Source organism: Drosophila virilis, chromosome 5, assembly GCF_030788295.1.
Source record: "Drosophila virilis strain 15010-1051.87 chromosome 5, Dvir_AGI_RSII-ME, whole genome shotgun sequence".
Classification (NCBI taxonomy): Eukaryota; Metazoa; Arthropoda; class Insecta; order Diptera; family Drosophilidae; genus Drosophila; species Drosophila virilis.
Window position 1 is genome coordinate 13,950,988 of NC_091547.1, and position 27,233 is coordinate 13,978,220.

General features: G+C 35.9%; 6 protein-coding genes across 14 annotated transcripts in view; 2 read left to right on the forward strand and 4 right to left on the reverse strand.

Annotated features, from left to right (window-relative positions):
- stw (straw) overlaps positions 1-2,274 on the reverse strand; it is a 30,835-nt gene extending 28,561 nt beyond the window's left edge. For 5 of the 7 annotated variants that reach the window (XR_001450280.3, XR_001450279.3, XR_001450278.3 and 2 more), the window contains exon 1: positions 1,703-2,260. Coding sequence is in view for 3 of the 7 variants with exons in the window: in XM_002049990.4 (XP_002050026.2) it covers positions 1,703-1,841 (139 nt within the window). In the remaining 4 variants the exon portion in view is untranslated. Of the gene's footprint in view, positions 1-1,702 lie in introns of all 7 variants that reach the window. The other 2 variants (XM_070209895.1, XM_070209896.1) reach the window with 1 other exon arrangement.
- Positions 2,275-6,557: 4,283 nt separating this feature from the next.
- On the reverse strand, positions 6,558-8,463 carry TpnC4 (Troponin C TpnC4). Its single transcript, XM_002049989.4, has 5 exons — positions 8,297-8,463; positions 7,812-7,845; positions 7,352-7,750; positions 7,254-7,274; positions 6,558-6,738 (listed from the first exon to the last, which is right to left on the reverse strand). Exons 1-5 carry the CDS (start codon positions 8,297-8,299, stop codon positions 6,734-6,736), a joined length of 462 nt encoding a protein of 153 aa, XP_002050025.2. The 5' UTR covers positions 8,300-8,463; the 3' UTR covers positions 6,558-6,733.
- Positions 8,464-10,765: 2,302 nt separating this feature from the next.
- On the reverse strand, positions 10,766-15,248 carry TpnC41C (Troponin C at 41C). Of its 2 annotated transcripts, none has more exons than XM_002049988.4 (4): positions 15,098-15,248; positions 11,889-11,916; positions 11,415-11,810; positions 10,766-11,352 (listed from the first exon to the last, which is right to left on the reverse strand). In XM_002049988.4, exons 1-4 carry the CDS (start codon positions 15,113-15,115, stop codon positions 11,318-11,320), a joined length of 477 nt encoding a protein of 158 aa, XP_002050024.1. In that variant the 5' UTR covers positions 15,116-15,248; the 3' UTR covers positions 10,766-11,317. The 2 variants fall into 2 exon arrangements, with proteins under 2 accessions (XP_002050024.1, XP_015029889.1); XM_015174403.3 differs by lacking the exon at positions 15,098-15,248 and adding an exon at positions 13,275-13,530.
- Positions 15,249-16,693: 1,445 nt separating this feature from the next.
- Positions 16,694-19,429, reverse strand: LOC26530510 (uncharacterized protein C1orf198 homolog). Of its 2 annotated transcripts, none has more exons than XM_015174728.3 (2): positions 19,346-19,429; positions 16,694-18,500 (listed from the first exon to the last, which is right to left on the reverse strand). In XM_015174728.3, exon 2 carries the CDS (start codon positions 18,491-18,493, stop codon positions 17,702-17,704), a length of 792 nt encoding a protein of 263 aa, XP_015030214.1. In that variant the 5' UTR covers positions 18,494-18,500; positions 19,346-19,429; the 3' UTR covers positions 16,694-17,701. The 2 variants fall into 2 exon arrangements, with proteins under 2 accessions (XP_015030214.1, XP_015030213.1); XM_015174727.3 differs by lacking the exon at positions 19,346-19,429 and adding an exon at positions 19,157-19,265.
- Positions 19,430-20,223: 794 nt separating this feature from the next.
- On the forward strand, positions 20,224-22,450 carry LOC6626110 (uncharacterized). Its single transcript, XM_002049987.3, has 2 exons — positions 20,224-22,167; positions 22,237-22,450. The coding sequence occupies exons 1-2, from the start codon at positions 20,303-20,305 to the stop codon at positions 22,448-22,450; spliced, it is 2,079 nt and encodes a 692-aa protein (XP_002050023.1). The 5' UTR covers positions 20,224-20,302.
- Positions 22,451-24,012: 1,562 nt separating this feature from the next.
- Positions 24,013-25,715, forward strand: LOC6626109 (uncharacterized). The gene is made up of 2 exons (XM_032436607.2): positions 24,013-25,372; positions 25,431-25,715. Exons 1-2 carry the CDS (start codon positions 24,051-24,053, stop codon positions 25,681-25,683), a joined length of 1,575 nt encoding a protein of 524 aa, XP_032292498.1. The 5' UTR covers positions 24,013-24,050; the 3' UTR covers positions 25,684-25,715.
- Positions 25,716-27,233: the final 1,518 nt, after the last annotated feature.

The following is a 27,233-nucleotide window of genomic DNA, read 5'->3' on the forward strand; positions in this document are numbered from 1 at the left end:
CGATCTAGATAATAGCTTTTAGACTATTACATTTAATGGAGGCTTAGTCTCCTAACAGTACTGTCCTTCAAAGTCGGCAGTTCCGTTAATTATACTTCTTCTTCTCTGACTTGATAGGATTCGTGTCAATAACAAGCCATGAGTGCACATATGTGCATTTTCCTCGTCTGCTTTGTACATGCGACTGCTTGCAGACGATGAAAATATATATATATATATACATATGGCAACATGAAAATGTATGTGTATGTGTATGCGTATGTGTGGGTAAGTAGTATTATTGTATGTGTGTACATTATAGTAGTTTGAACCCGCTGTTGACTGGCAAAAGCACGGCCACTGACAGTTGCATTTGTTTGAATGTACAATAGAGCAATTTCTCTCTCTCTCTATCTCGCTGTCTCTGTGTGTCTCTGTCTCGCTCTCTTTGAGACGAATGTCAAGTTTGTATATCGGGATACATATATACATGCATACATGCATATATTCCATATACACTTAAATGTATACGGATGTATATTGTATTAATAGAGTAGCTCGATAATCTTAAGCTGTGACAACTTGGATTCGTTTGGCGAACAACAAATCTAACAAAAGACAATTTAATCTCATGTTGCTTAAATACAAAAACAACTGCTAATATATCTACTTAAACTTAAATAATATCTACGTCAAATTGTATGCACACATGCATGGTTAGTATAAATATACTAAAATACGGTTTATATATGTATATGAAATAATATATATATATTTCATTTATATATATTATTAAATGAAATATGCTTTTTTAAATAAATAACTTTATATGAATCATACATTTTCCACAATTAATTATATGATTTAATTCAATTAATGGAGTTCGAAAATTGCGTTTTCAACATTCACGAACTTTGTAGAATGATGGATAATAATTTGTAAAAATACCTAAGCCATAGAGTAATATCACTTTTACTTTTATTTTCTGCTTCTTTTTGTTGTAATTACTGTTTTTCTTCTTCTTGTATTTCTTACTCGCGCTGATTTCGCTCACTTTTCTTTCGTGTGTTGCCTCCGTTTCAGTGAACTTTGCCACGAAAAAGATTTTAATTTCGAGTGTTTTCGATGTCATTCGCAAGATAAATGGAAAGTGACAGCTTAATAAATATAAATATGTATGTAATATATATGTATAACAATATATGCAATAAAATGCGCGTTATTGTCACTTTTTGAGTGCGTGTGTTTTAGTTGTTATAACTAATAACTAGTTATGCTCGATGGATAGCTGGCAGAGATATGGCATATGTATGCAAGTGCATGCATGCCAGATAGACGAGTACATATGTACATGCATGTGTGTACATGCATGTATGTACGTACATCCGTTTGGATATTTAATAAACGCCACGTTTGTTTTCCTCAGCGCAAAAATGAAAGTGCTCCTCGGACCATGCACAAGGCCACGCCGCCATGTTAATTAATTTTTAGTTAAAATTAAAGTTTGTGCTCTCGCTCCCGCTCATAACAACAAATGTTAGTTCAATTACGGATATATTGAAAATGAGAAGCATACAAATTCGTTTAATCATTAATTTGTTAAAAGTCTTTATTGGAGAGTGCCGAGCACATAAATCGATTAACAGCTACAAATTTGTGCACTTTGTTTTTTTTTTTTTTTTTTTTTTTGGCTATATAAGCAAACATATTAATTAAGACTTACCTTTAATGCGTTGCTTTTGCTGTGGAGCGCCGATCCGTACAGCCTGAACCACTGGTAAATCCGAAAGTATTGTAATAACAGCTACAAGTCCAAGCAGGTGTTTTAATCCCTTTTGCGACATGGTCCACTTGGCTAACATTTTAAACAAATTTTGTCGCAATTGCTGAATGTACGAACTGAATATTGTATTATTATTGTATTTCACAGAGCACTGGGGAAACACTGCAGTCGCCTTTGTATAATATTCGGAATATTTTTGGACTAGTTTTCGGCCAACAGGATACTCTTTTATTATACGTTGCTTGTGTTATGCCCCAAGGGCTCGGCTATTTCGACCACTAAGCGGTCAGCTAATCTAGATCTGATCACTGAACGCAGTCGCACAAATACAAGACGAATTCCAAATGCTGTACAGCGTTTCGAAGCACGCGCACCGCGTCTAAGCACCAAACTGAAGCACTAGGCGGACCCGTATGACTATATAAAATCTTTCGAGCGCACAGACTAGTCGCTGCAAGCAGTTGCGGTCGAGCTTGCGACCAGGCGGAGAATGGCTAAGTGAATCACGCGATGGCTTCAAGAGCGCAAGAAGTGGCTGCAACGAATGCCCGTAACAACAAAAAGAGTTTGTCGAAGCTCCAAAACGAGCTGCTCAAGCTCAAACATAACGGGCTTAAGCTCAAGCTCGAGCTCTAAAAAGCTCTGAACAGACAAGAGCGCCAGCACAGAAGTGCGCTAGAGAGTATGTTAATACAAAGCATTCGTATGTACTAATGATATGTACGAATGTATTTATGTACGTTCGTATTTATGTATGTATATTATCGGGAATATCTTGTCTTAAATATTTGTATATATACGGTTTTATTTAATTGCATAAAACAATAATTTAATGGTTTATTTTTTGATACGTAAAATTTATTACGCATACGCAAAATTTGAATGTTCATTTTCTAAGCTGCTGCTGTCGCTGCGAATATTATGCCTGCAAATGCAGTACATGGGATCCATCCATATCTAAATACACTCACAGCTAAGCTTAGCTTTTCGAATATCGTTTACGGTAAGCGAAGACAAGTGTGACCCGTTGAACGTAACAGAAAGTTGCTTTTGGCTATGCTTTCATTCATAACTGTTAAACGCGATTCCTGTCTTTTCTACTACGCGCATGTTCATGTATGAGAATGTATCTACATGTGTGTGTATCTACATAAATTCATATGAATCCTTTTACAATGGCTTAAATAGCAACGTTAATAATGATAAAATAATTGATGTACTGGTAATATATCTATGAATTTTACTAGGCCCACTTTCTGAGAGGTTCCTGATTATTTGTTGGTCGGATACCTAAGCCAGGTGGGCAAATCACAAACATTATATACACATCCATCTATCCATGTGTGTATGTAGATACGCGCAGGTAGCATCGAGTGCTGTCATCTCGGCCACTTAATTCGGTGGTTCACCCCAACGTGGTATACGTCAAATGTGAAATGTGGTCTTTAAATTGCATTTGCTTGGGAGGCAGCTAATTTCCAGGTGTTGTGGCTGAAATGACGACTGGCCAAGGTGGGACAAGGGCGATGTGGGGCTAAGCCTGAATGCTGACACTTGCGTTGCACTTTTTAATTGTATTTGTGTATAAAATATATTCTAATTATTGTTTAACAATTCAGATGACCCATCGCGTACAGCTGCTCCGCCGAATGCACTTTCCCGTAATCGAGCCCTGTCGCACCCAGCCGTCCTTGCATACACACCCGCGCTTACACCTCACCGGCCTGCACTTCCTTCTTATGAGGTTGTCCACGCAGATCTTTGGGCAAGACGGTACGCAGGATACCTTCACGTCGTTGTGCAAGCACACTATTACACACAAATACACGTATATCAGTCACAGTGCCTGCTGTCAGTCAGCCTACTTACCATCAAGGAATATATGCAGATGGGCAGCCGCAACTGCGCAAAGCAGCAAGAGAAAACTGACTTGCCAAATGAGCCGATTGCCTGTTGCGAGTCTCATTCTCGAATGATTCCGTGCTTTGCCAGTAGGTTTGCCCATTTGTGTAAATAAATCTAGTTACAACTGTTTTGAAAATACTCATTTAAACAATAACAACAAAAACAAATGTACTGAAGAAACACATTTCCAGAGCATACAAATGACATTTGGCACTTTGTTAAGTAATCTAACTTACAATATATATTTAAAGCACATTAAAAGTGAAAAAAAATAGATATACTGTATAATTATTGTTTGGCTTGTGCATAACTTACGATACTTTACAATACATATTTACTGCCTAGGCATATATTTGGAATTTTTCGTAAAATAAATGAAGCATTCGAGTTTCATGCAAGGCTCTATAAAATAATGTCAATCAGTCAGTCATTCAATCAGTCAGCCAAGACAAGATTTCAAGTATCTGATCGACAATTTATGCACCAGAAGAACTTATACATTTATATAAATATAAGGCCTTTTATTCCATGTGAATACTTGATGAAGAGGAATGCTCCTTGTATGCGCTCCTTTTTAGCTTAGATTGTTCACATATTAAAGAGCAGTTTTAGTAATAAGCCAACCAAAATCCCTGAGATGAAGATTGAGCATATGAATGGATTTGTGAGTTATTGGTTGAGTTGCCCTGCCTATCTATTATTTATAGATCTGTTTTATACACGTTTTGAATACAGAGCTTTTCAAAGCAATTCGTTGGTCAACATCCGTTTTTGTATGCATATAGATATATATATATATGCACAAATATACGTATATACAGGTGAAAAACCTGCCCACAATTAAAATACCTTCACTCTCGTTTTCATTGTGCTTGGCAAATAAAAAAGATTTGTATCTGCGTTAGACAGAAACTGGAATAATTTGAGAGAATTTGTTGCTTTATTTTGCGGCCAAACACCTTAAGCCCAAAGGTGGAATGAGTAAAACTAAAGACTCTTGAGCTTTATTAGCTTTGTTCATGTGATGGCTTGCGAAAACTAAACTCTCGAAGTTAATCACGATTTTGTGCTCAATGCTATTCGGTTACCCTCAGCCCGATTGCTGTTACTTCAGGCACAATTGATGCTCGAATTGCTACAAAATAAAACGAACTAACTAATTTAGTTACATTAACCTAGTCAGATTTGCATGTAATTATAAATTTGAGCTCAATAGCAACCCAATGTCGAAATGTCTATGGGAAAATGCGACAAATGCTCACAGTTATCACGAGTCCTAACTTAAGATCCCATCTACACATAACAGAGTCCTTCAATTTAAGATAATCTAATATAATTAATTAATCTAATTAAGAGAGTTAGCATAAGCTTGAGTTCGCTTTGCAAGATTGAGGATACAAAGCAAACTACTTACTACTACTACTAAGCTCGATAATCAAACTGTCAGTTTAAAAAACAAGAGTTTGCCCGACTATGAGATACCCTTTACTTCCTTCTACATATACAGCACGAGAATCAAACAGTCCATTTACAATACAAGAGTTTGCCCGACTATGAGGCACCCTTTATTTCTTTCTATATATACATTTATATGATATATATATTTTAGTTGTCTGTATATCCCACCGAGTACTTACAACACCAGGTTTAGTGTACCTATCACCTAAAATAATTAAGTTATGTATATATATTTCAAAATCGATAATACTGCAAGTTTTGTACTTTGCGGGCTCGAAGATGCTTTCTTTCGCCTGTTACATACACTTGCGCAGAGTTAGTATATCCATTTGACTAATAGCTTAACTAACTAAAAATTGTTTTAGCTTAAAGCAAAGTGCTTAATTAGTTAATAAAGCGCTCGCCTTCTAACAAAGGCCGAAGATCAGCGTCTGGGTCCTGGCTGAACCTACAGAGAGAGGCGTCTCCAACGAGGTGAATCATCTAAATACTCTACTGTATTGGCATATGTCGTTAATCTTCTTAAGCCTCAATTGTAAACAACCCACCCTTGTAAATAGCTTTTAATTTTTTTACCATTTAAGTATATGAACATTGTATACCTTATATCGCAGTCTTTCGCTTGTCAGAGTTCAGAAGGTGCTGATCGATCGAGTGCTTAATAAAACAAAATTTAACACTTAAATAAAAAAATTAGTTAATTGCTTATTAAGCGCGTTTTTAATGAGTTCATTTCGTGAACACATGCGTAACACCAACTTATTCTCTATCTGTGCTATAATTAACAACGAGGTGTCCAAGGTTGAGGCAAACGCAACTCAATAACTAAAGCAAAGTTAAAAGAAATATAGTCGAACGACCAAGCCTTAACAAACATATCTAAATCGATTTAAAATTGATTTTGCTTGCTTCCAACTGGAATTGGCATTGCAAAACGTGGAAGTTCTGATATTTCGTCGCATTTTCGCGTTACAGTTTCGGATGTAGATTGAAGTCGCGAGAACAGGTACCTTCCGGCTGCGGACATTGAATTGAAACCGGAAATTCAAATGTTACTAAGCAAAAAAAAATGATTTATCTGATATTATCCAAGAAAATAGAGAAGCCGCCATCTGCCAGTTACAAACTTTGCACAGCCAAAAACCCGTCTAGTTCCACCTAGTGCGGCGGATTAAGAGTGAAACAACTTGTTATAAGTGTTATGAAGAGAGAACTTTGACTGCGAGTGTGAAACCAACTGGACTAAAGTGAAATTTGTCACCCATTTCCGAAAATTCATTTTAAAACTGATCGGACTCTTCACTTACATTCAAATAGGTGACTTATGCGAAAAATGCAGCTTCCAATTTCAAACTTTTAGAACAAAAAGGTTTGTATAGACACTCAATGCCGGCACAGTTCCTGAAAAGTAATTTATTTATACTTATTGTAGTTTTGGAATATATTTTGCATATATATATTTTACACAAAACAAAATAAAGTTCTTAGATTCATTTGTAAATCAAAAGATTCAATAAAAACACTGTCTCATAAACCATGTCCAGTGCATCTACTTCAGCAGGTTCGAGGGTCAAAGTTCAAAGCATTTATTGTTTGGTACTCCAAAACTTAGCCTAAAACGACAGAAATGAATTTGTTATTGCAAAATACTCGACTATAAGGCTTTTAGAATATGTGACATTAATACGACAAAAAATGCGTCTAAGTTTGGAAATAATGCAAAATCGTTTCATGAATTCTACTTTAAATGTTGGGAAATAAGAGATGTCCTATCCAATAAATAACCCAAGTAACAAACTTGATGTGGCTTCCGTGACGCCAATTTTTTGTGGACCTCGTCTATTTTTTTTTAGCAGATATACTTAGATATAGAAGATATCTGCAGGCAGTGTCAATATATATTTCATATGTTCCTCCTTAAGTAAGTCTGTTATTATTTCAAACGGACAGACAGACTCACATAATTTGTTGTCCCAGATGACTTTCCATAAATTCTAAATGTTTACAACAATTCAATTTTGACTTGATCCGGTTTTCAGATCAGTTGCAACAAATCGAATGATAAAAAATGGGATAAGTACTATATATATATGTGATAGAATGAATATTGGGCGAGTTTTATTATTACCTGTCATCACTTGCATAAACTCTGAAATAAGTTGTACAAATTGAAAGAAATGAGAATTAGTTTTGGGTGCAATGCAGCAGAAATGCAAGCTTGCTTACCATCGAAGTCAACAGTTCCTGAGCCATCGGCATCGATTTCCTCAATAATCGAATCCAAATCCTGGCTCGAGATTTTGTCGTCCAGCTCGTGAAGAATTCCTCGCAAGGTGGCAACCGTCAGGTAGCCCTTGCCCTCCTTATCGTATACACGGAATGCCTCCTTCAGCTCACTCTGCAGGGCCCCGACATCCTCCTCGACCTCGATGAAACGAGCCGCTAGCTTGCAAAATTGGCTAAAATTTAATTTCTCAGTGGTGCCCTTGTCGACCTCCTTGATGAGCGCTTTCACAGCTGGTGGTTCAAGCTTCTGGCCCAGAATTTCGAGTATGGCCGAGACGTCCTTATGATCGATCCATCCGGTGCCCTCAAGATCAAAAGCTTTGAAGGCATTGCGCAGAACTGGCAAAAAGACATGAGATTAGCGAACGTATCATTCAGGCGAACTGGCCTAGTTATGTACTTCTCAATTGATCTTTGTCGTACTCCCCCTCGGCCTGCAAAAAGAAAGATTAATTAGGAGAGAAATTTTATTGCCCTGCCATGTTTCACTGCGCGTACTCATTAGGCACGAAAATGTCAATTCACATGTTCTTAAAATAGGAAAGATTTAATTAGTTCGAATGAAACGTAATTAGCCTTAAATATAAGCTGAATACTCAAAAACGAAATAAAAGGCAGTCCAAAATCGATATCATCAGTTTTTTAGAGCAAGATCTTAAATTGATAATCGGGTAAATGAAAAATTATTCTTGCAAATGTCCATATGCAACATATATATGCCCTACAAATGTCCTCTAACACGTTAGACAATTTTCAGTTCGAATCAAGGCCAAACACTTGTCGAAATCAAGCATTTAATTGATTTATTTGCGAGACACAATTGTACACTCAATGCGTTATTTAATTAATTTATAGATTGGCATTTTAATTATATAACGAGCTCACCATTGTTTATTTTATAAAAGCAAAAAAAAACCAATAACAAAACGAATTTGGAAATTATCGAGTGATATCTTAGAATATTCAGCCAGAGGAAAGAGTTGCACCAATTTAACAATTTACTCTCGATCAGATCGAGTTAGCGCCAGCGTCTAAACGGATCTATGTCTGTGCGCCGTATATAAACGACAGCGACAAAATGTCACCACGGGGCGGGATATCAACCGACGATTCGTGCAAAATTCAAAGCAACTTGTGAAACAAATGCCAAATTGTCGTCGTCAGCACCAATCGATGCCGAGCAAATATGCATGCAAGCCATAAAATAACATAGAAGCCGCATTACGCATGCCTGCGAACGCATCTCTGCGCGCTGCTGGCCAAAGGCTGACAAGTCTGGCTGAGCGTTAAAAAATGGCCAATAAATATGATAAGACAGATCAAAAGAAAGGCATTTTATTTAAATTTTATATTACTTGTTATAAGTATCTCCCAAGCATAAAACCATATCTCTAGATTGACCTATTGAATGGCGCACAGCTCAAGCCGCGAGAGCTAAGTAGAAGGCGCGTTAAGACGGGCTTGCGGGAAATTCCATTCACAAAAAGACAATTGCATTAAAATGGAGGGTTCTTTAATTGACGGGCAATACCAATTGGTTTATTTACTTAATGTATAGCTATGGATTGCTAGCGGGAAGATGCTGATTTAATCAAAACAAAACTTGATATATATATATATACAATTCTAGAAGCAACAAGTTTGGGGATTCTTGTTCTAAGATTTGCTCAAAAAACACAATTACTTTTAAGCGTGGCAAGTTATCACGCAGCCATTAGGAGGATCTACATTCCAGCTTATATAGGCTCTGAGATCCTTGTGTTCATATATACGGACGGACGGACGGACGGACAGACGGACATGACTAGATCGACATGACTATTTATGGAGGGTCGGACAACCTTTCTTCTGCCTGTTACATGAATTTGCACAAAAACATTGAACCCAATGAAATAATTATATTACAAACTTAACAAGCTGATCAGAAAGCAAAAGTTGAATCTTACGGCCATTTTGTCTGTAAATAAAGTCGACTTTGGAAGAAATGGTGACTGTAGTGCTTTTAAGTATTCAAATTTTGGAAAGCAGCTTACTAAAAACTAAATAAACTTGCTTTATATGAAAAAAATTTGACCGAAAAGCAATCTTGTTTTTGTAGCAGATAAATGCAACATGAGTATACTTTAAACGTTTATATTAATCGAATCCTCAAAATAAGGCAAGTCGCAGGCTTGCTTCAAAATCAAAAAGAAATGCATGCAAATATTGAAAATGCAATCATGACCATCAAAATTATTTTTAGTTTACCATCCAATCGAGCTCAAACTCTTTTTCCCATCCCTCCTTGATGGAATTGGCTGAAATGAATTTCAAAAGACTTAAGTAAATTTTCAAGGATTTTTCTAAAAATTCGGTTCTTCGGTTCGGTTGAAATGCGGATAAATGGTTTTTGGGAAGTTTTAAGTTTTGTCCAAACAGTTTGTCCGGGCTGACAGACTTATTAAGAGCTGAGAAGTTGAAATTTTCTCTGTAAATTCCACCAACATATGTAGACAAATCTCGAAAAACGTTTACTTACATATATACATACATATTTACATATATGCATACATGCATACACTTGTGCATGCAAACATGCATACATTCGTGCATGCATACATGCATACATTCATACATGCATACATTCATACATGCTTACATAAAACATGTGCCTCCTGCTCCGCCCCTTGGTGTTCCTTCTGCCATGCTTTTCCGTGCTCGACCTGATCGTCATTCATAGGTGAAGCGTGCTCCTGCTCAATACTTATATTTTTAAGAATCGAGGAGCATGGTAGCTTTAATATATACATTTTTTAATTTAAATTTGCCGCGCAACAAGAAAATTCGTCTGCTATTGGTATAGAAGGTAATTCAATTGCATAGACACACACACGCCCACACATACATAATTACATACACACATGTCAATTCAATCGATTTGGCATTATTTTGTATATAATATATATTTCAACATGATCTATCTACTGTCTATACATGATCTATCTATACTATACTAGAAGATACAAAGATATTGATATCGATTTCAATTCATTCCTTGGAAACGGGCCAGAGTCGAAGAATCAACATTAAAAGCCTTAAGTTTTTTTCTCTTATAGATTCAGAGAACGACGCTTTGCATGGCTAGATCGACTTGACTATTAATGCTGATCAAGAATATATATACTTTATGTGGTCGGAGCTGCCTTCTTCTGCCTGTTGCATACATTTGTATAGTATCATTACACGCCCATTTTCAATGGGCTTATAAGGGATAGATCAGAAATGTATGTATGTACTTGACTAAATTACCCGGGCATCCAAATAGTTATATGTTAATACCAATTATATTAATACGCAGAGACTTACGGATGGATGTTTAAGGACAAAATGTGTTTAGTAACCTGTTGAGTATAAATGTAATTATTTTTGGGCTCAACAGTTTATTTGATTTGTGCTATTAAAGTTTTATCGGCAGACTAAAAGGCACATTTTGTTAATTATATTACAATATTTGCATTTTTATTACTAGTAGTATAAAATAAGACGATATTCCACTTGGAGATCTAAAGAGCCCAAAAGTGGTTTAGATTTTGCGTTTATAAAAAAAATAATACTAATTTTTGTAGCCTTGCCGAGTCTTAGAATAAAATTGTTCTATGCATTTATTCCATATTTTTTACACGTCCGTTTATTTAATTTTAAACTTAATAAATTCGGGCAAAGTACAATTTTTAATGATTGAGTATTAAACTTGATGCATCACGGTCACCAAAATCAAAATATATTAAATACATTAACAGATAATTCGAAATGGCGTTCAAGTGTATTACTCCAAGAATATTTTTGAAATTCCGTCTACTATTCTTTCTATTTCTTTTAGTTTACCAATATAATATTATATAAATGGCATCCGGTAATTAGAAGAGTTTAATCATCGCCGCCCGTCATAACTTCCATAAATTCTGAAAATAAGAAATGAAAAGATATTGTTGACAAATTCCAAGTGTGTTCGCTTGAAGCTTACCATCAAAGTCAACAGTGCCCGAGCCATCGGAATCAATTTCCTCAATCATCATGTCCAAGTCGTCGTTTGTCAGCTTGTCATCCAGCTCACGGAGAATTTCACGCAAAACTCCGGTTGTTATATAGCCATTGCCCTCCTTGTCGTATAGTCGAAAGGCCTCCTTCAATTCGGCCATCATTGCCTCGGCATCTTCCTCAACCAGGAAGCGTGCTGCCAGGGTCGTGAATTCCTCAAACTCAATTTGCCCCGAGCCATCCTCGTCGACCTCGGCAATGATTTCGGCTAACGTGGCATCGTCCAGCTGATGGCCCAACATGCTGAGGATGGTGCCAACCATAGCCGTGTTAATGTATCCATTTTTTTCCGGGTCGAATGCGTTAAACGCATTGCGCAGCACTGCGGATCAGAGCAAAACAATTTAAGAAAAATTAATAAATATAACAAAAACAAGATCGCAGCTGCCAATCTACTTACGTGCAGTTTGTTCCTTTGTTAGTTCGTCCTGTAAAGAAATGAAGTTTAGAAAAAGTTAACGAAATTGCCTCTTAAAATTTGAAGATATTTCTAACCTGGCTGTATATTTAGATGATATAATGAATTGTGTAACACATGATCCAGACAAACTTAAGCATTAAATATTATAATTGTGTGTATAAAATGAAAGATACTTTATCTATATTATATAACCTAAAATATTTGCTTAATGAACAGCATTTCGATATTGATTTTCATCAATTACTTAAAAAATGTGGCAAGTTTTCGATAATCAGAAACAAACTCGCCTCATGCGGGCACTAGGAGGGTCTACTTTCCAAATTTCAATATTCAATGAGTTCCGGGTATAAAAACATACAAAAACACGTTTCGACGGTTGCTAGTTCTAAATTAAGCTTAGAAACTTTCTGATTTAGAAGTTAAATATATATATTCTCCCAGGTTTAATGGACTTTACTTCAAATTATAAAGTCTTTTCATTGTAAGTACGGCAAAAGTTATTTCAATCTATTAGTAAGTAGTTCAATATTATTAATGAAGTGATTTAATTTTTCTATAGCCTAATAGTTTGTCAAAATTAATCAATCATAATTCGACAATATTTTACTTTTGTATAGAGTATTCTAAGAGGTTGTTCAATTTTGTCATGAAATGTGTAAGCCAAAGACATCTCCAACCCTATAAAGCATATGAATTCTTGATCAGCATTAGCCGCCGAGTCGATACATCCATACCAGCATTTTGTTTCCAGGCAAACTAATCTTTTTACCATAATACATGATACAGACTCGAATAGGTCGGATAAGTTATATCGCTGCCATTGGAACGATTGGTCGAAAATCCGGTTTTTGTTAACAAAATATCTTGATCGAGCTTGACTTTTATAGATTTTACTTGAATTATCCAATGTTTTAATCATGTGCTTAACTATTTTCCTCATATATCCATAAGATACAGTTCTTTCTGGTTTCGACATGAACTCTGTAGTGGATAGGAGAGACTATCAAATTCCCTCTCTTTTTGTTACAGAAATTGGGCGTATCGGATCACGATATTACATAGCTGCCATATGAATAATTTGTAGACAATTAATTCTTTGAAACGAACACTTCAAAATAAGATCTATTCGTTATTTTAAATTTGTATTAATATATTTTGCGATACCGGAAAACTATGTCGTTTATTTGTTCTTGCAGAATCGGTTAACAATCCTACTTTATGTGATAACATTTGCCTCTTTTGATAATATTTGGCTCATATTTCAATTCTACGGCATGCCGAAGAAAGCGACTCTTTTTTGATTTTAGTTTTAAGCCAGTTACATATGATTTTTCTAAGTGTTTATTCCTTGAGGTGTTCACTTACACACATGATCTCAGATATTTGATGAGTACGGCTTGCAGTGAAACGATCTTTTGTGAAGGAATTAAATTCCCAGCGACACACACACGCACAGTCTAGCCAAAGGATTAGCAAAATTCAAGAAGTAATGAGACAGAAGGTTCTGTTTTCTTGGAGCACTTCCACCGTCAGCGCCGTGAGAATATTCAACAAACTCGTGTCTTGAAGTGCTGCAGCTAAACTGTCACTGCCACTAATAACAAAAACCTCCTGCGTTTTCTGTTTGGATGAGAGTGAAGGAATAATTTGGCCCACGGCGCAATCGCGAAAAGTTTTTTTTTTTGTTGCAAAGGTGGGCAGCCCCGCGCGATGTCTGCATCGGCTGTGCAGGTAATGCGAAGCAACATACACTAAAAGTTCTAGTTGATTTACCTGAATGAATAGAAAGATGAGCAACATACTATAATTTAAACCGAAAAAATTTCCATTTGCGCTTGTCATGATGTTGCGTAGCTTTGCACATATCAGGAATTTCGTATGTAGGGGCATGTCTACTTTTCATAATCCCCTCTTTCCCATAATTTATTTATAACTAAGAATGTGTTGATGCATTTCGCAAATACATGTGTGTAGTTTGCCACATAAATAAATGCTTAATATGCCGCGCTACAATTCAAAAAATATTATTACAGCTTACACGAATTTTATACAACATGAAATGTTTTCATCGATCTTCTTTTTAATTGTTGGATTGCTCACTCTTTGGCTGAAAATCCCCTATCATACGGCTAAATGAAGATCTATCGAATTTTCTATGACTACAGAGTTTTAATAAATGTGAATATTTATTAACTTTAGCTTGAAGAATGTGGCATATACAGACTCAACAGTTTTCGCAACAGTTAAAGTTTGCCTTAGTTACAAGTTTCATTTCTCAATAGCTGCGAAAAACTTGCGCTCAAAACGGAAGCGTTTATTTTCTTCGTACACACAGCTTAACTGCACACAAAAGATCTAAAAACCGCATTAGTTAATTACTTAGGTTAAACGAAAAACAAGTTAATCTGCTCGATTCAAGCGATTCCCAGTACAGGCTATTGCAGTAACATTTGCTAAAAAATCGCTGAACAATTGTAGACTATTTTCCGCCGTTCTACCTTGAATATCTTAAAAATATCTTGAAACGTAGAGTCCAAGCAGGTTTTCGCAAAAAGCTAACTAACAAACATATCCGGAGATTTTCTGCAGCGTGTAGACCCAAAAATGGAAGGCTGAGCTGGTTGCCGAAGTCTTACAATTCATCTCATTGTGGAACGGCTGAGAGATTCTGAGTAAGGTATGGAGAAAATCAACCGACACGTTGCTCGGTACAATGAGAGGCTCCATAATCACAGAAGAGTTCCCATACGAGTAACATGTGAAGCAGAAGTCGTCCCACCTAGAAATTATGCCCTCCGTGCCCTTCTGTGCCTATGCTTAAACTTCATAATTAGAGCAGTCCAACGTTTAATTGATAATATATTCCTAGATATGCCTGGAATACACCCTGAGCATATAATGTCAAGTTTTTGGCAAACAGACAGACGATCGACCGGCTATTGATACCAAATCCTTATACGCTTTATATATATATATTTATTTGTATACCAAACCTGAAGGTTCTACCTATGAAATGTGCCAGAGACACAATTCTAAATCGACTCAGCTTATCGACCTGATCAGGAAGATATACTACACTATATGGCCACACACCTGAACGTACACTTGCACAAAACAAATTATCCGTTTTTTTTTATATTTTTTTAAAATATAAATGGCAAACATAATTAGTTTTTCTATGTACTAACCATAGTTGCGTTTCCCATTTTGAAATTGGTGTTTTATATATTTCTGGAGTGTCGATATGGTCCTTCAGAAATAAATTCGGAACGCGAAAATGTCTATGTTTGATCGAAATGACAGAACTGAACTAACTGGACCAAGTCAAAACGATGATGGAGGCACACGAACGGAAACATTCATAAATCGGACTGCACGTCAACGTTCGCATGCATGCTGATGTTCATATATGTGTATGGATATTTATGGATATGTACGCAGATACATATGAGTAAAATGTCTACGTACACATGAACACTCGTAAGTGCAAACACAAGTAAGTAAAGCCGAATTGATTTGGCTACGAGGAAAATGGCGTGAAAAACGTTTTGCGATGTCGACGTTGAAAAACCACTATAAATCGTCACAAGAAAATCGTCATAAGGAAGTGCAGACAAGGCTAACGATTAGATGCCTCAAAGTTTGCTTTACAAAATGTCCCACTAACTTTTAATCCTCTTCAATTGTGTTTACATTTGAAACTTTTTACATATCCGACCATATCTCTCTATAAATTAATCAACACACGGAAGAGTTTGGGTCGGGATGCCTTGCTTGGAGTTTCTATAAACATTCTAGCTTTCTTTCAAATATGTTGGCGAACTTGGGGAGCTATCCTGAAATTGATACACGGCAAATCTTTTTGGGCATATACGAAATAGGACAATAAAATCAAATAGTTTCGCTTACGAATAACAAGATCGGTTTAAGAACACGTTGGCCACGGTTAAAAAATTTATATGAGTGTCCTTTTCCAATGAAATAAATTGAATTTTAATTGTGATAGTATTGCATGATATACTGTGTGTATGTGCTGCTGTCTTTACTCCGAGTTTTTCCATTAGGACAAAGTGTCTGCGAGTTCAAAATCAAAGAAGTGAGAAATCAATTTTTGGAAAAACCTTTTAAAACAATTTTGTAGTTGATCGGATAGTATTCTCGCATATTTCTCATAGGAAGCTTGGATTCTACGAACTCTACGAACCACGTCTCAAATGACTTTTCATGAAGATCCTTGGATGTGAATTTTCCACCAAATAGAAATGAATGGAGCTTCTCCCGTCTTAGCATTACATAAGGTAAGTTCAGCATATATTAGAGATTCATTTGAAAATTTAATATAATTTTCCACAGGCGGAAAATGGGTGGAAAAGGTAAAACTGAAATGCATGCATTGCGAATAAACAACTGTAAAACCATTTTATTAGTGGCGAATGTGCAACGTTTTGTGGTCAAGAGCAAGCCACTACACTAGTTCTATTTAAATTATAGTTTTCTGACAAATGTGACCTAGCTATGCTCATTTTGTAACATGCGAATCGGTTGAAGAAACCACAAGCGACTATAAGACTACAAATTCGTAGCTAGTATCTCTATTGTAATAGAATGAGGAGAGTAAAAGCACATTCGTTTGCGTACTCCGACACGGATTATTTCAATTCAATTTAATTTATAATAAACGCAGTCCAATAACCTTATATAATGAACAATAAGGCGATTAACATGAACACATGAAAATGTACGAGTATTGTTTGCAACAAAATTAAAATAAAAAAAAAAAAAAATAATGTATTTGCTTATTATTTATTTTGCAAAATTATTCAAATGTAAGTTGTATACATAGGTACTCGGATCTGCTTTGACAAACATATTGAAACAATTATAATGTCATATATAAGGGGTTCAAATACTTTGGCTGTGTGCCGTTTGGCCGCGTATGCTATGAATATATTTTTAGGCGTATTTAAAAATAAATACAGTTGCAATCATTCCGTTTCGGAAGAACACGTTTCAACTCACGTGCTGTGGGGCAATAATCTAGCGGATTTCATAGCAATGTGGGACTAAGAGAAAACATTGCCAAATTCTATAATTGTACACACTCATCTAGCTAATTAAATTAGCAATGATTTCTTTTAAGATACAATACATTTGAAACGGAATATTTAATAAAAATCGACTTTAGTTCAAACAAAAACTTGTAAAAATATTAATGGCAATGTACGTTTGTTCAAGGTTTTAATTAATTCATTATTAACTATAAATCAGTTAAGCAATCAAAAGTGTGATTCCTGAAGCTGATGTCTCTCTTAATGCGTTACACATTTCATGACAAAATAATAATACTCTCTAGGGTATAACATATATAGATCATAGATCCGACTATGAATTTGGATGTGCCTCGTTCTCTAGTCTAGACATACACCGCAGAAAATACACTCAAAATTCACAACCAAAAAAGAACATGCATAAGATAATTGATTTTATGGTATCCACATGTCCACATTTGGTAATTCTAGCTTGTAAAACTTTAGAGTTCAAGTCGAGGATAATGATGCTGAGCTAGATAAACCTCTCTGATCATAAGAGTTATGAATATTTACAATTTTGGAAATAGTATAATCCGAAAGTTTATTTAAATAATTTTAGTTTAAATGTAGTTTGTTTATAATTTTATTATTTTTAGAATTCTTCTGGTTTTATGTTTGAGCAGACTTTTTTTTGTATCAAATGATGTGGTTGTTTTTTTTGGTAAAGACATGCATATTATTACGCATACTTAATCAAGTAGGCTACCAGTTGCTTAAAAAATCGAAACCTTTGGGCATTTGGACTTTTTCTGGCAATAGTTTACTGTTCTCAGAATGTTGCTCCTTGGAGTCGTTTTCAAAATCATTCGAATCAGACGATATGCTTAGCAGAGTGTTTTTCGATCCGAAATTGGATAAGAGATTAAACTTCTCATCAGCGATTACATTTATCGCTTTAGTGCAATTATTTGAATTGCTTCGCTTTGGCTCCTCCTCTAATAATATTATTTGTTTTTCCTGATCTGGTTCAGGTTCGCTTAAAGATTTCTTCTTAATTGGTGGTATTTTTTTGGGGCTCACGTGAATGCTAGCATCTGGAATGCTAAAACTTGTTCCAATTTCTGATAGATTCAGTTGCGATTTGGTTTTATAACTGAATGGAAATGAATGTTCATCACGATAGTCTCCAATGTGCTCATCGTGGAGTATCTTGAAGCCCACATTTTGATGAATAAATGTGCATATATATAGTCTGTCATACGTATATATAATATCATGCTCCTGGCATTTTGAACCTTTTTTTGTGTTTTGTACGCTCAATCTGGAGGATTCTTCTTTGCGAGACTGTGAATTAGAAGTCGGCTTATTATAATACCTTATTGTTATTTCTGGTTTTATAATAGTGTCATTAAGTATATTATCTTGCTGAGCTGGAGTTAATGTAAGCCACACATGATCATAAGCCGATATCACTTCGCTCATATCAAAGGCTATTTTTTCAGCCAACGGATTTAGTTTTGCAAAATAGCCGTGTAACCACTGATTTGTGGACATTTTAATGCTAAAAAAAAAAATAAATAAAAAGAATTTATGAAAATATATTAAAATATATATTTATGTTATAATGTGTTCCATTTGAATGCAATGTTAACACAGGCATTTATAGACTATAGTGTAATGTATGTAGATGTATAATAAATTAATTAAAATTAAGAATGAAATCAGCAAGTAACCCCAACATTTTCCTGTCTCACTCAATTTAACCATCAATCGTGGTCACACTCAATATTTATTGATTAATCAACACTGTTCGTCTGTCCGCAAGTACGCAATTTTTTGCCACTATTGAAGACTGCCAGGTTCAACAAGGGATAACGACTGCGATAATCAGTATGTCCGGTTCACTACTCATGACGCCCTCTGAGAATGGACCCAAACAACTACAATGCTCCTCTAATAGGATAAAGGGGTCTATTGGTTACTTGTTACTTGTTTACGTTTTGTTAACACCCAGTGTTAAAAAATCCTTAAATCTTCACGCATTTCCTTTTCAGGATCAGGTCTATAAATTGAAAGGCTTCTTACAAAAGCCCTATACAGTTGGAAAGGCAGTATCGAATCCCATATAAATAGCTGCCACAAGCATGGATTGCTTGCACTTCGAATTTGTGCACATCACATCTTGCTGTAATTGATTGATACCTCACCCTAACTCACCATTAAGAGTTCATTTATAAATCTCAATTATTCCAACCCGTACATATGTATCTATTATTGTTGTATTTCACTGCATGGCGCTGAACCTTTCGTGTTAGCTGCTCTTGTTCAAACATACGTAAATTTGACGTCTATATATAAATTATTCATAAATCTATAGGGTTTTAATATCAATATATTAATATTTACTTTTATATTCGCTGGGATCGCCTTTACAAAAATGTTTACTTTTTTCGACTACAATCTAGACAATAACAGTGATGGGAAACCATCGAACTATCGATACTTTCTTCGATGTTTGCCGATGTTTCTTGGTATCACCAGCCGATGTAAAAATATCGATGTGTATTAAATTACCCTAGGGGGATACCTAAAACAGACATAAAATTGGGTTATTTTTCATTTTAATTTGAATAATTTTCTGAGCGCCAATTTTAAATAAATAAAATGTAACGATTACTTTCTAGTTTCTGATAATCGTTCACATTTCTTGTTTCTAAGCGATCGTTTAAAGTAAATCTTATATTCTTATGCAAAACAGATGTCTATAACAATGGTTACAACCTGTTGTATTCCATTGGTTGATTATGAATTACCTAAGGACAAAGGTTTTTATTAGGAGAGAGTAATAAAAAATATAGAACTAAAGTGAGACAAATCTTAAACATACAACAAGTTGTTAGGAAAAGCAGAGCATCATCAGAGCCATTGCTTGTTTGATCCATCCCAAAAGAAAAAAAATATGGAAAATTGATTATTTATGCTCAAAACTTACAAATTTATAAGTTATATTAACACGTCTGCTTGCTTGATTCGGTGATCACACGCCAGTTAACTTGACTTTTTTTCGATTAATATTATATTATACAGAGCAAAGTGATTTGTTTGAATTGAATTCTGTTGTGCTTGGCCTTTCCTGTATATACTGCTTTGTGAGCATATACATGTCATGCTATTCCTGCCAATGCGTAATCTAATCTGTTTGGTTATCATAATAAAATTGAATAATAAGGTGGTCCCATAACTGATAATGGGCGTTACTAATTTGGTAAATTAGCCACACAAATCACAATCCTGTTTAGTGCCCTGAGAACAACTTGAAAAGTTGACGGTTATCGCTTAAGCATTGATTTTTACACTTCGAATATGTTTAAATCCAAGTCATTCGATTTGAATAATGAGGAAATTACAAGACAATCCGAGAAACTTTATCAACCACGCAAAATCCGATGGCTCAAGTACATCATACAACCAGCTGCAATTGCCTTTGTGCTTCTTTTAATAATTTGCAATGTAGACTTTTCAAGTGAACCGGCGCAGAAAAGTCAGGATTTTAAGGATTTCAAAATATCACGCACGATTTCATCTCATGTAAAAATTGATTTGAACAAATTGCCATTCTCGCAATATGCCGAATGGTGCAAAACACAGTGCAGCAAGCCAGAAAGCCTTAATTGCAATCATAATTTCAGTCAATTGGTTTTGAAACATGCCAAAAATAAAACGGATTGCAATGATCATTTCACACTTCGCCTCAAAAACTATCACTTCCCTGGGGCCGTAATACGGAATAATACTTTTGATGGTGCATACAGATTGCAGAGTTTAATTTTAAACAATTGTGTTCTGAAATATATTACTGATGACGCCTTTGATCAAAGCAGCTTACGAAGTCTTCTAACAATAGAGTTAACTAATACGCGGCTCAAAAATATAAGTAACAAGGCATTTCGAGGCCTAAATAAACTATCTAACTTCACACTGATCAATCGAAGAAAATCATTGCGTTGTAAAGAATTCATGCTACCACTGGCAAACACCCTATGTTCAGCAAAAATTCATCAGCAATATACACATCATAGAATATACAAGCCTGAATACTTTTTCGGCAAAGCTGATTATCAACGTCTCAAAGTCTTAGATCTGAGTGGAACCAATATCGGAGAATCAGCAGAAGCCAACAGTTTTGAGAACATGCCTGCCTTGGAGTATCTAATTTTGGCTGGTTGTAGACTGAGCAGCATAAGTTTTGATTTGAACATTGGCTTTGGTGCTCTACGCTACTTGGACTTGAGTGGAAACATGCTTGCCGAACTAAGTTCTCAGCTTATATTCAATTCAATACAAAGTGGTATTACGCTCAAGCTGGCGGATAATAATTGGGAATGTAGCTGTACTACTTTAGATACTTTAAATTCATCAAATATAAAGTCTTGCTTTGAACTGATCAGAAAAACGCGAAATTTAATTAGCACTGAGCTTCCGGATAGCTATGAAACCACCGACAAAACGGAGTCCACGTCAACAACAGAAAGGCGCACAGCTGCAATAAAAACTACCAAAAGTACTTCTACGCTTAGCACAACAACACCGGCTCCGACTACACGGAATACCTCAACAACCGAATTGGATCTAAGGACCACCGAATCCATAGACGATGAGCATTCTCCTTTATTCGATCGTATCATATGCGTTAATGCGGCCAAGGAAACTATAAGTAACACCACAGTATATTACGATGCCCTAATTAAAATCGAAGACGATTCTGACAGCGCAGTGCACATTACTCTATCACAGTTGGACTCTCAGTTTTGGAGCATTATATATTTTTCAAATGCAAAAGATACGGGTCAAATTTCTAATAACGATGCCTTTCAAATACTAGATGATACAACTGTTAAAATTAATTATTTAAGCTGCGCCACCGCGTACGTATTTTGCCTGTTGATAGAAGAAAATACGACCTCGCCATTCAATTGTCGCTCGCATCAAACTATGGCCTGTAGCGGAAAGCAAATGTGGTTTGAGGCAAACAGCTCGCTGATTGTAGGTCTTGGAATAGTCGGTGTTCTATTATGCGTAACCTTGGGCCTATTCGTAATGTACGGAGTTCTCTGGATACATCCGACCTGGCTATGCGGAAGTAAACGCTTGCAGCGTCCGTCGCCGGGATCCTCCATTATGGTTCTATTGCCCAGCAGTTTTGATACGGAGCTATACAACACAATAGGGTAAGTATATGAGAATGAGGTCCGTTTTATATGTGTGCTATATTAATGCAAACAATTTTCATTCAATAGTTACCCAAAATCCGAAAGCAACAAAAACGAATATGCAGCATACTATCGCCATTTGGAACAGGCGAAACTATACCAAGGAGAATCAAATAAGTACAATATACCCCCCTTGGAACGCGCACCATCCGTGCCACCATTCGGAGAAAAAAATAAAATATCCACAAATCCGAACAGTTATACATATGAATGCTTTGAGTTATATGAGGAGCTTTATTAATCACTATAAGACCATAATTTAAATAAATTGCTTAAGTTTAATAAACAAACTAAAAATTACCCGGCGTTCCCGCAACCCAATCTTTCACAGACCTCAGCCTACTCAATAAAAGAACACAAAGTATCTAAATACATTTGGCATACGGCTTAGCCGGTTTGTTAAAATAAAAACAATGAGATGGGTAAAAATAGCTAAGAAAATATAATATTTCATACAAAAACTCATTGTTAATTCTCCCTGAACGAAGAAGACTTACGCGGAAATTTTGATGTTATTTTTACATAAATTTCGACCAAGAATAATGTTGCCAGATTTAGTTGCCAAACTTGATCCAATTGAGCCAATTCCTCGTCAGATTTGCCGTTGGTGGTGGGAAATTTTGACCCATATCTCTATAAGATAGATTTAGCTTCGTTCTGTCCGTCAGTCAGGACAAAAATTTGTATGTATACAGATATATATATATACAGAAATATTTGATTATTTGTGAATATTTAGTTATCATAGTTATGATAATATGAATAAGTATTATCTTTATCAGCATATACAGTTTAGGTCAACGATAAGCCAATACCAAATGCAAATGCGATTTTCTCAATATAGTATTAATCAGTTGGCAAATGCGTGACAGTTGTGTAAAAGCCCCATTACAAAAATGCAGATGGAAAAGATGGCAGAGGATTGCCAAGAAAACAAAAAAGGCAGCAAAGGTCGCGAGCCACTCAGGTAATTTTCTAATGTGAAACCAATTTTCAATTCTTTAACAGGCTATCAGAAATTAATATGCATATTAAAATCAGATAAATAAAATTTATTCGCTTTAATGGGCTTATGAAAATTCCTAATTTTTCGTCTTTTATCTCTTCATATACGTTTGTATTTAATTTAAAGCCGATCATTAGCAAACCTTAATAACATTTTGAAATTATTTCAGCTCACAAAAGCCAAATACGAGCACGAAAATATTTTCATGGATTTTGCTAACGTTTTGTCTCGGATTATTTATATGCGCCATAGTTGCATATATCGTATGTCGGGTGAACAATGAGAGGAATTCTATTGATTTGGAAGACAAGAGTACGGGAGACAGCTTTGAGAAAAATGAGGACAATTCATATATGTCGATTGACTCATTGGGGTAATAATTCTTTCATATATGCAGCATTTTGTTTTTCTAACTATTATTTCCAGACTTCTTACAGACGAGTCGAAACAGGGCTGTTGCGAAATATCTTGCCGCATCGAGTGCTACAACAACGAAAATATTTACGCAGCGACAGCTAATGCAATGAATGCAAGTAATTGTGAAGAAATTAGCTCCTTGGTTATATCTGATCAAATGCAGCATTACATTGAGGATAATTGGATTGATGTGAATTTGACGGTGCAAAAAATGTCGCTAATCAGAAGCCAATTTATGAAAATAAAAACCGGTGCATTTAGCTCGACGATGTTTGCAAAGGTAACACATATGACATGGCTGGACCTAAAACTCAATGAAGTTAGCAGTGGAGCTCTACTGGGTCTGTACGCCTTGAGGAAATTGGATATAGATTTGAAATTTCCCAACATAGGGCTAACTTTCTTGCAGCCCGTTCAGATGACACTGACACACCTGAAGATCAACTGCGGCATACCATTCGAAAGTAGTTCAAATATTTTCGACAATATATATTTGGGAAATTTGATTGAGCTTGACTTGAGCCATAACACCTTTAGCGGGCCTCTAAGTAAACAAATATTCAGTGGAACTCCGAACGTGACTTACCTCTACTTAAAACACGGCTCAATAACTGCGATCGCAGATGATGCGTTTGAAGATATTGCCAAAAATTTGCTTTTAGTTGACTTAAGGCACAATTTATTAACCAATATCAACGCCGATATACTCGCTATCGGCAACAGGCGCAGAGTATTCGATATTGAGCCCAACAACTGGCACTGCAATTGTCAACTACGATCACTTATCCAATTCTATAATGAAAACAGAAATCTATTTGCAAGTACCCCATATTGCCGGATGCCGTTGAGCCTTTATGGCAAAAGTTTTGATGAACTTGACGCTGTGGAGCTCGGCTGCGATGCACCAATAAAATCGCAAAGTAATATCCCTCTAACTGGAGATGCATTAAGGAATATTGCACTACAAGATGTAACGCCAGACACGGAACACGAAGAGTTACACTCCGGTGAGGATAATGTAAAAAATGTCAGCATTTACGGTCCAATAGTTCAGTTGAGTTGCTCGCAAGCAATTTCAATAACAAGCTCGGCTAAGTATTCCGATAATCGCAGCAGACGAGATGTAGATGTTGAAAAGAATCAATATTTTGTTTTTGAGCCTCCTACTTATGATCTCGACTTGGAACTATTGCAAAATTATAGCGTACGCGCCTATATAGGTGGATATATTAAATCAGACAACTTGAATATTATTTGGTTTACGGAAGAGTTGAACAGCTATACGAGTTTCGCGACTTCAACCGAAAGGGACTACAATTGCATGAAGTATGATGAGCCCTATTTGATAACTGATGCGCTGAAGGAAAATCATACCTACACATTTTGTATGATGTCCATAAATGTTGTTGTTATATCGCCATTATTTTGCCAGCCCTTGCATATACCCATAGCCCGACCCGATAATGATACAGATGACGTCTGGATCGCTGAGAGCGATAAACAGTTTACCATCGGAATGCTTTGTCTGATATTTTTCATATCAACAATATTTGGTGCCGTTTTTGCGTATTTGGGCATTAAGAACTTCCCACATCTTTTAGAGGGTTCAAAAAATGTCATGGTCATCAAGGAATCGGAGAAGACATGTTGCGTATCCACCATAGCTGAATCACAATATAACAAACCTTCTTTTCACAAAGATCATATGCACAAGAGTTCCTTTGGCATGGCAGACAAACGGTGAGAGCCCCAAAAGACTTATATAAAATTGACTAATGAAAATTCTCTCTTCATCCAGGCCATTAGAAGCATCGACAAGCGTAAAGATACCGAGCTCATGTAGCCTTAGCTCCTCATCGACTTATTTCGAAGAATCCTTTGCAAATACCGAAGCTCAGCCCATCGAGTACGAAATGCCGATACCATTTAGCGAAACTCGTAAGCTTGGCACCTGCGTAGACACGCCCAGCTCTCCGCCACCTTTGCCTAAGCGCAACTCGAAGCTATCGCTGTACGTGGACCAACAATTCCTGAAATGCGAAAAGGCATGAACTAATCAAATTAATCCAAACACTGTAAAAAAGCAAATACTTACAAAAATTTATGTATGAAATATATATATATATATGTATATATGTCTTGTCTGACTGTTGGGTAATGAATGCACAGCCCAAGCCGTACATTTTTACTGTAGTATAAATATTTTAACAAATCCACCCTCAACAGTGAAACATAGGCATTTTCAAAGGCCGCGAAATGCTGACTAGTCAAGTACATAACACTGACATATTTCAGGACAAAATTGTGGCATCCAAAGTGTGAATATACTAAAAGGAAATTCGATATTGAGGATCTATATACACCATACGAGCTACTAAATACCGTATTTGTCGCTCCTATTATCTCCGAGAAACACGTAATCTAAAAATCGATATTTTGCACAAAACCATTTTAATAATGGTTATCATTATCAATGAGTACATGGTATAATAACAAGACTGTTCAAGTAGGAACTGCCCGACAAAGGCATACTGTGAATCTAATCAATTATATCCTTTCAAACTATTTAAAAATTTTTTTGAAATTTAATGCCCCTTCTTCTGGGCATACATACCATAAAATCCAACAATAAGGCAAAAGCCTTCGTGTTTCGCTTCGGTGTTTATTGTCCGATCTTTAAAATATTTGTAGCTCATATATATGGCAGACATATGAGTCCAACTGCAAAAGCCTTATTTTGGACCTCTTAAAATACATTAAATTTTGTGTGTAACGAGGCGAGTGTACTTACCAAATTTTGTGACTTTAGCTCCTAAAAGTTCCAAGCTGTTGATCAACAACAGTATTTGTGCATATTTTGACATTTTCAGTGGGTTTGGAAAAAGAAAACGTTACGTATATTAATTAAATTAAAATTAAATAATAATACAATTCAAATTTCTTAAGATTAAATATAAAATTAGATAGCGCAAGCTTTGGACTATATTTGAATTATTTTGCCTATATTTATATTTGTACCCAACTGTATCTACTGTGTCTATCTGCTATCAATTTTTATACCCTGAACCCATTAAAAATGGGTATAAGGGTATATTGTATTTGTGCAAAATCCAAATGTATGTAACAGGCAGAAGGAAGTATCTCTGCTTAATTCAAAATTTTGAACCAAATCGACAAAATGGCAAGGGGTTACATCACGTTTTTTTTTTCAAAATCGAGGTCGGTGCGAAAATCGAAACTTTTTCGATGAGATATGACGTTGCAAAACGACATATATCCGCGCGGAGATATGACGTTCCAAAACGACATAACTCCGCGCGGAGATATGATGTTCCAAAACGACATAACTCCGCGCGGAGATATGATGTTCCAAAACGACATAACTCCGCGCGGAGATATGATGTTCCAAAACGACATAACTCCGCGCGGAAATATGATGTTCCAAAACGACATAACTCCACGGGGAGGTATGACGTTCCAAAACGACATAGCTCCAAAACGACATCACTCCATGGGGAGATATGACTTTCCAAAATGACATAACTCCAAGACGACATAACTCCCCGCGGAGATATGACGTTCCAAAACGACATAACTCCGC